A 13,143-nucleotide genomic window follows, 5' to 3' on the forward strand; every position below is an offset into this window, starting at 1 on the left:
GTTGTCGGTATTATTAACATGGTTGGTAATGAAAAGTCAAAAGATTTTTTTGTAATCTCTTTTTTGTCTTATTTTTTAGCTTATGTGAAATAAAGAATTTTATATGGATTAGGAAGAGCTCTCTTTTTCTCTTAATATTAAGTTGTTTTTTATTGGGCTTGTAAAGAGCTAGTAAAAGAAAGTAATATCATGCGCATATAAAATAGGCTTGAAGGCAAAACTAATTGATTTGCCACCACGCGCGAGATATAAGTGAGTCTTAATTTGAATAAATTTTGTAACAATTTAATGTCATTCGCCCAACCCATCCTTTTGGGTAACTAATCAGTTATTTGTTTGATTAACCCTCTAACATTACAGTTGATAACATGATCTTATAGAACCAACTGTAAGTTTCTTTTTCCCGTCAAAGATTGAACCTTTAAAAAAAAAAAAAAAAAGGGTTGCACCTCCGCCTCCAGATAATTGCAAAATAAAGTTCCAAATTTGTTGTCCCAAAAGAATAACTTTCTGCACAAAAATCTCAACAACTGCAGTCTAAGTACTTCCACTTGGCAGCAGTATCAAATTCTTTTATATGATATCAAGAATATTACATAATCTGCTTTCTTTACGCCCGGCAAAGTGAACTTATCTTTTTCGCTACACGTGTCCACTCATGCACTACACCTAGAAGAGGTGGATGCAGAATATGAATATCAAGTTCATTTGATTCCAATACTTTTTAACATAAAGCATAAACTTACGTGTAAAATTATATATATAAATCCATTAACTTTAAAAATACAACGAGTTCAATACCAAAAACCTTAAAGGCCAAACTCTTATATATAAAAATCCATTGAAATTGTAAGAAAATTATATATATATATAAATTCATAACTTTAAAAACATGAGTTCGATACTAAGAATCTTAAAGGTTAAACTCATAAAGCTTACGTCCTGAATCCGGCTTAGCTATCACAAGTCTACCTTCGGAACTTTTCCTTTTTTAGCTCTTTCCTTTTGTCTATTCTTTTTTTTACTCTGTTGGCTATATACCACATATTTTTTGAGATGGTAAGACTGTTGAATGTGCGTACCTATGCAAAACCTTAATCGGATTCGTAGGTTCCTAGCCCGAGTAATGAATTTTTGTTAAAAATTGTAAGTCTGAAAATCTAATGATTTAAAGAATTTGATTAATGTTTGATCTCATTGGTATCGGGCCCGTATTTGGATTCCGGAGCCCGGTACAGGTTCAATATAATATTTAAGTCATGTCTGTGAAATTTTGTGAAAAACGAAGTTGATTTGACGTGATTCGGACATCCGGTTGTGAAAATAGGAATTTCAAAGAGTTCTTAAGAATTTCACTTGATTTGATGCTAAATTCGTAGTTCTAGGTAGGGCTGTGCATAATTTGATAAATACTGAATTACCATACCGAAACCGAAAATTTTGGTTCTTGGTATACGGTATTTTGGTATTTGGTATGGTATTTGGTTTAAGATTTTAAAAAAATTGGTATTAGGTATGGTATTTGGTATTTTAAAATAAAATACCGAAATACCGATACCGTACCGAAATATATATATATATAATTATATATATATATATATATTTATATATATATATATATATATCAAAACATATATTATTAACTATAACATAAATATAAAAATCTAAAATTTTACTTTCCTTTATTCTCTAAGTTCATCAATTAACTCTAAACAAGTAACAAGACATTTCTAACGATCAAATATTCTTTTATGTACAATTTTCTCTATCCGGGTCGATATTTGCTAGTTTTGGACAAATTTTTTGTCAACAAACATTTTCGGTTTTGTATTTTTGAATACTTTAATTAAGAATATTAGAGTCTATGGCTCAATGCACTAGTTAGTATTCAAACCAAATAAACCGAAGTACCGAACCGAATAAATCGAAACCGAAAGGAGAAAAACCGAACCATACCGAATTTAATTAGGTACGGTATTGGTATAGAATTTTAAGAAACCGAATACCGAAAATACCGAACCAAAATGTCTAAATACCGTACTGTACCGACCGACGAACACCCCTAGTTCTAGGTGTTATTTTTTGGCGATTTGATCGCGCGAGCAAGTTCGTATGATATTTTAAAACTTCTGTGTATGTTTGGTTTGGAGCCCTGAGGGCTCGGGTGAGTTTCGGATAGGCTACAGAATGATTTGAAACATAGAAAAATTGTTGGTGTTCAGCTGTGTTGCAGGCCTCAAACCTCGCAAATGCGAGGTCAAGCTTCGCATTTGCGACTACTGTTGAGGTCGCATTTGCGAGCTTCTCATCGCAAATGCGAAGAGAAGCTAGGCCAGCCTATGTTCACAAATGCGAACAATACTTCGCATTTGCGAAGTTGATCTGGAGAAGGGATTCTTCGCATTTGAAATGCGAAGAAAGTGGTCGCAATTGCGATCCCAGCTCCGCATTTGCGAACAATATGTTCACATTTGCGACAGAAGCAGAAATGCGACAGGTTCGCTTTTGCGATGTCTTTCTCGCATTTGCGAGCTTCGCAATTGCGAAGCTCAGGTCGCAAATGCTGCAACTGTGTAAAAGGGACTTAGACGGGATTTTTGCTCATTTTTCAAATCTTTCAAAACAAGAAACCCTCTATGCGATTTTTCAAAGACCAATTCTTCCCCAAATCATAGGTAAGTGATTCTTAACTCGTTTCTTCAATCTTTCACTTCATTTTACAATATTTCAACCTAGAATCTAAGATTTTCATGGTGGAATTGGGAATTTTTGAGTAGAAACTAGGGATTTCAAAATTTGGGGATTTAGACCTCAAATTGAGGTCGGATTCCAAAACCAATTGTATATCCGGGCTCGGGGGTGAATGGATAATCGAATTTTGGTCCGAATTTCGGGTTTGGACCAAGTGGGCCCAAGAGTTGACTTTTGTTGACTTTTTCAAAAATGGACTAAATTGAATTCCTTGCAATCGTGGGTAGTTCCTAAGGCTTAAATTGAATTGTTTGGTTGGTAATTTGCTAGATTCTATTGGTTCGGAGGCTTGTGTGAAGGGAAAAGAGGTGATTGAGCTTTGAGTTTGGCCAAGGGAGCGAGGTAAGTGTCGTGGCTAACCTTAGCTTGAGGGATTAGGTATTATTTGCTTACTTGTTACGTGTTTGAATGTTGAGTACAATGTATAGGTGAGGTGACGAGTACCTATACGTTGTTGTTGTGTCATAGCATGTGAGTGAGTCTTATTCTTGCAAATGTTGTATTTTTGATCATATTGTTCATGTTTAGACTAGCTATTCGATGGGTTGAGCAATTTCTTATTATGTTTTATTGAATTTGGTATTGATTGAGCATTTTCTAAAAGTTGAGATTGGTATTGTGGAACGAAGTGTTGAAGTAAGACTTGTTGTTGTCACTTATATTTCCCTATCATTGTTGTCTCTTGTTTCGGTGAGGTAGAGTGATAAAGCACGAAGGGTGATGTCGTGCACGTTTCTATTATTTATATGGTGAGGTAGAGCGATAAAGCACGAAGGGTGATGCCGTGTACGTTTCTATTATTGATTATTTGGTGAGGTTGAGAGTAAAAGCACGAAGGGTGATGCCGTGCATTTTCCGTTTGCTGTGTGTACTTGTTATTACCGGTTCAAGGTGTACTAGCTGTTTAAATTCCTCTATTGCTGTGATTCCTTATCTTGCAACCCTCTTAGCATGCTTCCCCTCCTGTTAATATCTGCTTAGCTTCTATTAGTGTTATTTCTATTAGCATATTGTTTAACTGCACAGGTTTATGTATGTGCCTTGTCCTAGCCTCGTCACTACTTCGCCAAGGTTAGGCTCGGCACTTACCAGTACATGGGGTCGGTTGTACTGATACTTCACTCTGCACTTTCGGTACTGGACCATGTTGACCCGAGTTGAGTTGCTGCCTTCAATCCTACAGGAGACCCAAGGTAGATCTACCGGCGTTCGCAGACCCCTTCCCATTATTCTAGTTTTCTGTTTTTGTTAATTCGAGAACACTTGTACTTTCTTTCAACCAATATTTGTAGTGACTCTTAGAAGTTCGTGAATTGTGACACCAGATTCTGGGTAGTTGTGTATAAGTACTTGGGTTATTATTAAATTCTTCACTCCTTTAATCTATTTTGGTTTAATTGCTGTTATTTATTGAATCGGTTAAGGGTTAGCGTATTAATTCTTTAACTGTTGGCTTGCCTAGCATCTGAAAAGTTAGGTGCCATCACGGTTCCGACAGTGGGAAATCCGGGTCGTGACATTCTTGCCCTGAAAATACTAGTGAAATTACTAAACTTGGAAATGCAAACCTACTTCAAAATAATGTTTAAAAAAGTTGTAGCAGGACAAGCAAACCAAATCATAATGATTGGAAATGGAGCTCAAGATTTCTGACTTGTCAGCTTTATATTTCCATATTAACTAGGAGAGCAGGAAATACATATATTTTTGCCTCAGCTTCCTGCCAACTCAAAACTATAGCAAAGAAAAATTACTCTACTTCATAGGAATCCAAATAGGAATAATATAAAAATGCCTAGCAACTTTTTCTATGGACATTAAACAATTTGTTTTGACAACTCCAAGGATCAGTCTATTAATCAATTGCGGGCATTGTATTAGAGAATAGAGATCAAAAATTCAGATTAAGTTGGTTTCAATAAAATAGGTCCATCAATGAGAAGTAGCATCTCAAACATGGTAAAGAATGGAACTTCAATCATGTAAAGGGCCAAATGAAGGCAGGCACGTTTGCAAGGAGAAAATTCTCCAAGACAAGCTTCTAAGTTCTAACTGATACTACAGAAGACACGATGTTCAGTCAAAACCACAATTGAACACAAGCACAAAAGATGACAAGGTATCAACAAAATGCTCTTGTACCAGAAACCCATCTTGTGATGCCAGACCAGCCAAAGCTTACCCTTTTCTCGTCGCTTTACATTTCTTTTCCCTCAATTTCACATGCATCATTCTTCAGCTCCTTCAATCTTCTGTAACCCTTGTCGGTACCAAATAACCTAACAAAAGAAAGAGATCCATCAAATCATTCACAATAACTCAAATATTTTTTGTTTCAATTTTTCAGGCAACAAAAATGAAAATAAACACTTTCAAAAATTTACTAGATACTATCTCACTGAGATAGATTAGCAGTCAACACGTTAGAGGAGTATGGAAGCATTAGCAGCTTATAATTGCAAAAAAAAATAAACAAAGAGCATGGAAATTGATATCGTAAACTTCCGATCTCTTAATTCCCAAGGCTTCATCTGAAATGTGTTAATATATTCATGCCAACTCCTAATAGAATTAAGCGGCTCTAAGATACTTTTTTTAGCCTGGTGGGACACATTTCTGTCAACACTAAACAATCTGCTCTCTTTGGATTCAAGAAACTGAAACTGCAAAACAGGTTTACATTTTTCTCTGAATGCACAAGGTAATCAAGTGCTGCTTCACGATTGCCAAGCATAACAACACTATTTCCAGAGACCCACTCAGCTATTTTATTTTGAAGTTACAAAATCTTCGCTTATGGTGCACAAGAATCACATTTTGACAGATTCATATATCAACACGTAAACTAATTCTAATTAAGACAATCTGATTTTAGAACTTTAGAATCAAAATATCTGAGGCCAATCCAATTTGAGGCATCGCCCCCCTGCTTTCATGAGGAAAAAAGGTCAACTGATGCAACTGCTGCAGAAGATCTTACAAAGGCCAAAATTGGATGCGCAAGCTTAAGCTCCAGAGTGGAATTAAACCAAACTGGTTTAGACCAAGAGAAATTACTGTACAAACTTACAAAGCGATGAAAACATTTTTGACCATTTGGTCGAAAGTGAAACAACTTCCTTTTCACTTCTTCCCAAATAAGATACCAAGCAATGAACTATGATTTATAAACCCTTTGATTTAAATAAGAATTTGAGTTAGCAGTATGTCATGTTTTGTAGGCACTGTGTGTGACTGTTACTTCAGAAACAATCATAGTCTTCCTTAAAGGGCTCGCTCCACTTGGAGCAGCAGCAAGTAGAAAGTAGAAGAAAAGAGAAACCGCACTAAGAAAATTAACGCACCACCATATTTTGCCAGTCTTCCATTTTTATTATATATTTCTTCTTCTTTTCATCTTTTTTATGGAGGGGTTGTGTGACAGCAAAGATCAGCCTCCTAAAGTGAGGTAAATGTACCTAATTCTGCTAAGAAAATAGAAATTTGGTTTTGCTATATATTCAACACCACCACAGAACATGATCTTTAGCACTTTAGCATTTCAAAGAAGAAATCGACTTTCTCATTGTTAAATTATAGGAGTAGTAGAAAATTACCAGTCCATGTAAACAAACGTGGATGAATAGTTTCCAGACTTCGTATAGAGCAGCCGGTGATGATAGTCATGAAAATCAGCCCTGGGAACCAAAGGGAGCAGTTTCAAACATCATTGGAAAATGTAGACAAATATAACAGCTATTCAAAGAGTAAATATCTGCACAGACCCTCCATATAATGGCAGGAAGTTTGAGAGGCTCCAGGGGAAATGGTAACCACAGTGTGCCTCAACTGTCTCAAGGACTCTAAGTACCATCCACAACCATAATGTTATCAAATGGGGCCCAGTGATGGCTGGACCCACTATTGTAGCAAATCCAAGGAAGAGAATTTCAGCAGGGTGAGCATATTCAGAAGTCAATCCAAATGGTGTTGCATACCTGTGAATGAAACAAGCACCAGTTTGAATGATTGGACAGAAAAAACACAGATCAAAATATTGATTCAAAAACACTACTCTTCACTGACTCGTGATGGACGCTGTGGACATGCTTGTAGAGCCATTTAGTATGTAATATCCTATGTCCCCAATAGAATACAAAATCCTCTAGGATAAAGTAGAAGAATACTTGTGTTGAGATCACTTTCCTGCAGAAGCAAAATATTCGCAATTCAGTCCCAAGGCATCAATAAACAACCAAGCAACACCTTCCACGCCCCACACCCACCCAAAGAACACAAACAGAAAAAGAAAAAAGGTTAGAAGACAAAAGAAACAATATATGCGGCTAATAAAATTGTGTATCTTCACCATCACCAAACTTTGAGATAATCATATACAAGTATGTCACTGCTAGGCTTTAGTACATAAAGAACCTGAAAGTACCAGGACGGCAACGGGAGAGTACTTCGCATCCCCATTAATCTAAAGACTGGATATGATGCCATCATAAGTGGGAGATTAACACAGAAATGATACAGCAGCAGGCGAGTGATGCATTTCTCCTGAGCTGCTGGGCTATTATTTTTTGTCTGCAGAAAATGAGAGGTCAGGAACCCTATTATTGAAATTCAGTAAGATAAGATCAAAACAGTACACTCAATCCATCTGAAAAGGACATTTTAACTATTAGCTTTGGAAACAGCTTTTAATGTGAGAGAATCCAAAAAAGATAAAAGAAAAGAAACAAGCAAAAAGCCCTCTATGAACGTTAACAAAAGTCAGATTTATGAGGAATTTGGATGTATGTCAGAAATAATCGACGGTCTACGAGGGTCTACTGGAAACTACATTCACTGTAGGGGTAAGGTCTGCGTACTCATTACCTCCCTAGATCCCACTTGTGGGATGATACTGGGTTTTTGTTGTTGTTGTTAATTGTTGATAGAAAATATAAAGTGGTTGATTTCTTTTTGTGTAGGAAGAACAGCAAAAACTGACAAATAAAGTTTGTTTGTCATACAACAAATGGGAAGTGGCAAATTTCTAGGTAAAGCCGATAATCTCCTTTCTGAAGCGCTACCTGCTATCTACTTGGCCTTTGGTGAGAAAGGCCAGTCTCATTATGTTAGACATATTATGATGCATGAACAAGAAAGATATTTTGCAGTCTAAATATTAATCAATTTAAGAGAAATTTCCATCTTATTTAAGATCTGTCCTGCTCAAAGCATCTTAATAAGAAATCTGAAAGGGAGGGGGGGGGGTGTGAGGCAGAAGAAAACAGTTAAACTGAAGAGCTTAATGGATTTTGAAAGTAAAACAGATACACATTTTTGCGGAGACAGCACAAAATTGACACTAAGACAGCTTGAGAATGTTTAATGAAGACAGATAACGAATTTGACACTTAATAGAGTAAAAAGGTGATACCTGAATCTTGTATTTGCTCAACCATCCTGCCCTTTCGAGAAGAATGAAAGGAAGTCCAGACAAGAAGAAGACACTTTCATGAAGAAAGAAACTTCCAAGACAAGCCAATTGAAAGTCACTAAAATTTGTAATCAGATACTGAAACATCAAAAAGAAAAACAAGTGGCTTAGGTATTTTGCACTTTATAATTACTATATAATGATGCAAAACAGACACTTGAATTTCATTTAATTGGAAACACAGCAACACCAAACTGCAAACTTGACTATGGTATTTTTGTCAAGTTCAGCACTACATAACGAGCAAATACGGAAGCAGCCGCTGCACGTAAGATCCATAGTTATTTCGTAACCAAGAAAAAACGAACTTTAACCTTCAAAATGTGTTTTTATGTTAGGCTGTGTTAGTATCAAACATTACTACGAGAAGTGGTCCAGGAGATGGAAAAGAAAGGAAAAGAGTAAAGAAAAACACCTAACAAGGCTTAGATAGTTGTAGTTTAACACCCCATTTCTTCACCCTGCTTTTTTCTTTTGTCCCAAAGCAAGTCAACGTGTCTAGCGCTCTCTCTCTCTCTCTCTCATCTAATTTACCTCATCAAAAAACAAAAAATTCTCTCTCCCTCTACAAACCTCAAGACAGCTCATGATGACTCTTCAAACACCCACGAGGACTATTTGAACTAAGACATTAGTCCAGATTTCTTTGTGTCGGCTGTATTGACTGGTGTGGGTTTACATGGAGCGCAGATAGCACGCCAGCCTGACATGTCACACCATGCCACATACCATAATGTGATATCTAGATTATTATAACATTTGTTATAAATAAGGGTATTTCTTCATAAAAGAGCACCAAGTGAGTGCTATGCATCTGTACTACGAGTTACAGCTCTGGGGATCTCAAAAAATTCATAAATCTATCAAATTTCATTAAGATCTTCACCCAAACTTCCCCCCACCCCCCACCTCAACCAGGGCTTTTGTTAAGTGATAATGAAGTACAACGTGGGATGTGGTGTCACTGCACGTCATCAGTTCGAGCCTGCCACTGACTACAGCCTAGTATATAAGTGGGAGCAGGGTAGAGGCTGGACCCATACTCCCCTGAGCTTTGAACCTAGCCAAATACCCAGAAAATTCTCGGTTATCCCAAAAAAACAAAAAGAAGAAGAAGAATAAGTTGATAAGGCAGCTAAATTTTGACAGAATTCACCGTTCTTGATTTCCCTTCGAAACATCAGTCATTCCTCTCTTTCCACAAATCCCACATAATGCATAACATAGTAGTTCCCCAGAACTTTTTAGCAGACTTCTGGACTATGGAGCCTATTCAAGTTCTTCCCCTAATGTTTTATTCATAATATTGCTTCATATAGTGCTGTCCCTCTCCATGCAGAAAAGACATATCCAGAGGAGCTATAGTTCTCTATATAGCATTCCAGGAATCCAGGGATTTTTTTTTCAATTCCTTTTTTGGTAGTAAAAATTTGATAGTAAGACTTGGGTGTTGTGTTCCAAATTTGGTACATTTCCACACTAGAGAATCAGCTTTTGGACGTAAGAATTGAAAAAAATTAACCTTGCTAAGATTCGATTTACATTGTCAAGCTTGCAAGCTTTAGCTCGAGCCTTGTCAAGCTCGTGATCATTATACAGCCTCCAGAAATTTAAGGTTATGAATGCAAACTAGAAGTTTGGGAATTCCTCAATAATTGAGATATTTCCAAGCCGATAGTCAGACCAAAATTTGACTATCCATCTCCAACCTTCAAAACTGGTATGTGAGGTTAACTACCCCAAAAGCCTCCTTGGCAAATTACTAAGTTCCATAAACTTAACTCCATGAGATGGCTTATCGTTAACTTCCTAGGTATATTTCACTCGTTATATCCCAACTAACCTAATTCACATCCAGGGGGATTTCAGGTACTACTTCATGCTTTTACACCCGATCTAGCTCCAATTTCCACATTTCCTAAACAAACAGAATTATATCATTCCACCTTCCTTTGAGCCCACTTCAGCGGGTCTTATAACCTAATAACTACAAAATATCAAATTATTGGTGTTTGAGCTCCAACTGCTTCAAACTGAATACTGATACATATCTTTGTGCTCTATAGCGCTCACTCACTGCACAATGTTCAGTTGTTGATTATGTGTGCTACTAGTCCTGCACGTGTTCCTTATTGTCTCTTAATGCAAATTAATCTTGCTTACTTTCTCCCCTAAAGTTGCATTGCCTATATGAAAACGCCTATAAGTCAACAAAATCTCGATCACATTTGTAAATTGCAGTTATATCTTCAACAATCAACTGCAGTAAAATAAAAAAACCTTACTAAAAAATAGAGAAATACAGAGAACAATTGGTGCTTCAGTCCAACAACAGAACAACCAAATCATGCATGGAGAAATTATTCATTCCGCATGAAGATTAACGATAGAAACAATGGTGTGCCACTCATGCAGCAAACTAATGAAAATCCGCGTGCACAAACAGACAGATTCTCAAAATCGGCGCATTAGTTAGATCCATATCAAAATGCGGTTAAACGAAAAGCGAAACAAGTACAATCTAGGGCTAGTACATTCTTAGCACTGATTATCAGATTGAAATTGCAGTAAAAAAGAAGAGAGGTGTTACCGTCCAAGCAGATTCGATCATAGAAGCCATGGTCAAACAATGAGGATTGACTCGATCTCCGGCCAGCCAACCAGCCGCAGAGAGAGAGAGAGAGAAGGAGAGAGAGAGCGCGCTAGAAAGTGTGTGTCTGCGTGAGAGAGAGAGTATATAGGGCAGGTGTTGTAAAGGGGCGGGGCGCACTAGGGAGAGAAAAGCGGGTCCATAAGAGGAGACAGACTGTCAGAGGGAATCTCAGCTGACGGCCTCTTAGTTCAATATGCGATGCAGAAAGACAAACACATGTGCTTTTCAAAACTTTTTACATGCACACGATGCCATCCAGTCAGCCACTCAATCAAGTCGGGGTTCAAACCAGCTTGCCCACACATTACACTGCTCCACTAAATACGAAGATAGAGGAACAACATACATGTTCTGCCACGTTGGCGCACTCTGTCTATTAAAAATTAAATAAATGAAAAAAAATCTTATTCTTTTCTCAATTTAAAATATAATCTCCGTAATCCATTTCAACTTCATTATTCACTATATCACACCATGGTCATGTGTTATGTATTAATATCTTTCCTTCTTAATTTGTCCCAGAAAATAATGACTTTCTGATTTTATAAATTATTTAACTTTTACATTCTCATTTTATCCTTTGAAATCTTACTTTAATATAAAATTTGTTTTCTGTTAAGAGATAAAGATGAACGAGCATGTGGAAACTCTTTGGTGCAATGGTATTATTTGTGATGCTTTGGCTATGTGCTACTAAAACTGTTTCTTCGCTTCTTAGTCAAAAATCATGGAAATAATTTCCATATGGAGTGTCTTAGACAGCTTGCCACAATTATCAAATTGACTTTATTTACCAACACTTAGGTAAACGAATAAAAAATTACCTAATACTTCCTCCGTTCTAATTTATGTGCACCTGTTTGACTGGGCACGAAGTTTAAGAAAAAATGAAGACTTTTGAAATATGTGGTCCTAAATAAGTCAAAAAAGGCCCAGAGTATTTGTGTGGTTATAAAAGCTTCTCATTAAGGGTAGAATTGTAAGTTTAAGCTAAATTGTTACCAAATTTAGAAAGGGTTCATTCTTTTTGGAACGGACTAAAAAGGAAATAGGTTCACATAAATTGGAACAGAGGGAGTATTTATGATGAAGTGTAACAATAGTCACTCTTAAGCTCGCTATTTAAAATATATTCACAATTATAATTTTTTTTGAAAATTAGCCAATTCACTCAAACTCAAAGATTAAGTATCTTGAATTTGGAAATTCAGGACTTAGTGTCCTGGATTTTTGAGCTGCTAATTGAAATCCAGGACTAAGTGTCCTGAATTTCTTAACTACTAATTTAAAATTCAAACTTTTGGACATAATTTTCGAACTTTAGGACACGATATCCTAAAGTTTGAATTTTGAGGTTTAAACTGTAAGACGCCCTGAAGTTTGAGCCAAATTGATTAATCTTTAAATACATTATAAATTGTGAATATATTTTAAATATCATACTTAAAAGTGGCTACCTAGTGTCATTTTCACTAATATTTATTATATTTGTTGGAATTTAAACCTAAAACTTGAAAAAATAAAAAACAGAAATTTGTGTGCAGAAAAAATTAAAAAATAAAAAATAGAAATTTGAATTTCAAAAAAAAAATGTGTCGGGTGGGGGTGGGGTGGGGTGGGGTGGGTGGAGCAGAAAACGAAAATAGAAATTTAAAAATTACAAAAAAAAAAAAAATGTGCGCGGGGGAGTGTGCAGAAAAAATAGAAAACAGAAATTTGAATTTCAAAAAAAACTTTATGCCGGGTTGGGGGCAGTGGGGGTGGGGTGGATGGTGCAGAAAAACAGAAATTTAAAAATTACAAAAAAAAAAAGGAAACAAAATTGTGCACGGGGGGTGGGGGTTGGGGGTTGGCGGGATGGGTGGTGTAGAAAAACGAAAAAACATAAATTTGAATTACCAAAAAAAGTAAAATAATAACTTTTTTGCGGGGGTGTGGGGGCGGTAGGTTGGGTGGTGACGGAAAAATAACTGAAATTTGAAAAAAAAAAAAAAATTGAGAGAGGAGGTGGGGTGGGGTTGGGTGTGGGTTGGTGAGGGTCAGGAGCGAATCCACCCCTTTAGAATGGGGTGGCATGACACCCGCTAAGATGATAAATTTTTTATTTACCTATGTTTAAGTTTTCTTAAACTAGGTTAAATATTGGATCATGCCACCCGCAGTCGTAAACTAGACAAAAGTGCCAATGCTGGTAGACCTTTTTGAAAGCTTTTCTCGTGTGTAAAATTCAAGTTGGAATTTATCTTGAACCGTGTCCGACTTTTCCTTT

At 36.5% G+C, this 13,143-nt stretch overlaps 1 protein-coding gene across 1 annotated transcript; it reads right to left on the reverse strand.

The window, feature by feature from the left end:
• LOC109227039 (methylsterol monooxygenase 2-2) lies at positions 4,607–11,069 on the reverse strand. The gene is made up of 7 exons (XM_019392032.1): positions 10,812–11,069; positions 8,162–8,299; positions 7,175–7,320; positions 6,817–6,936; positions 6,516–6,728; positions 6,348–6,428; positions 4,607–5,030 (listed from the first exon to the last, which is right to left on the reverse strand). The coding sequence occupies exons 1-7, from the start codon at positions 10,839–10,841 to the stop codon at positions 4,949–4,951; spliced, it is 810 nt and encodes a 269-aa protein (XP_019247577.1). The 5' UTR covers positions 10,842–11,069; the 3' UTR covers positions 4,607–4,948.

The sequence above is a fragment of the Nicotiana attenuata genome, chromosome 6 (assembly GCF_001879085.1).
Source record: "Nicotiana attenuata strain UT chromosome 6, NIATTr2, whole genome shotgun sequence".
Taxonomy (NCBI): domain Eukaryota; kingdom Viridiplantae; phylum Streptophyta; class Magnoliopsida; order Solanales; family Solanaceae; genus Nicotiana; species Nicotiana attenuata.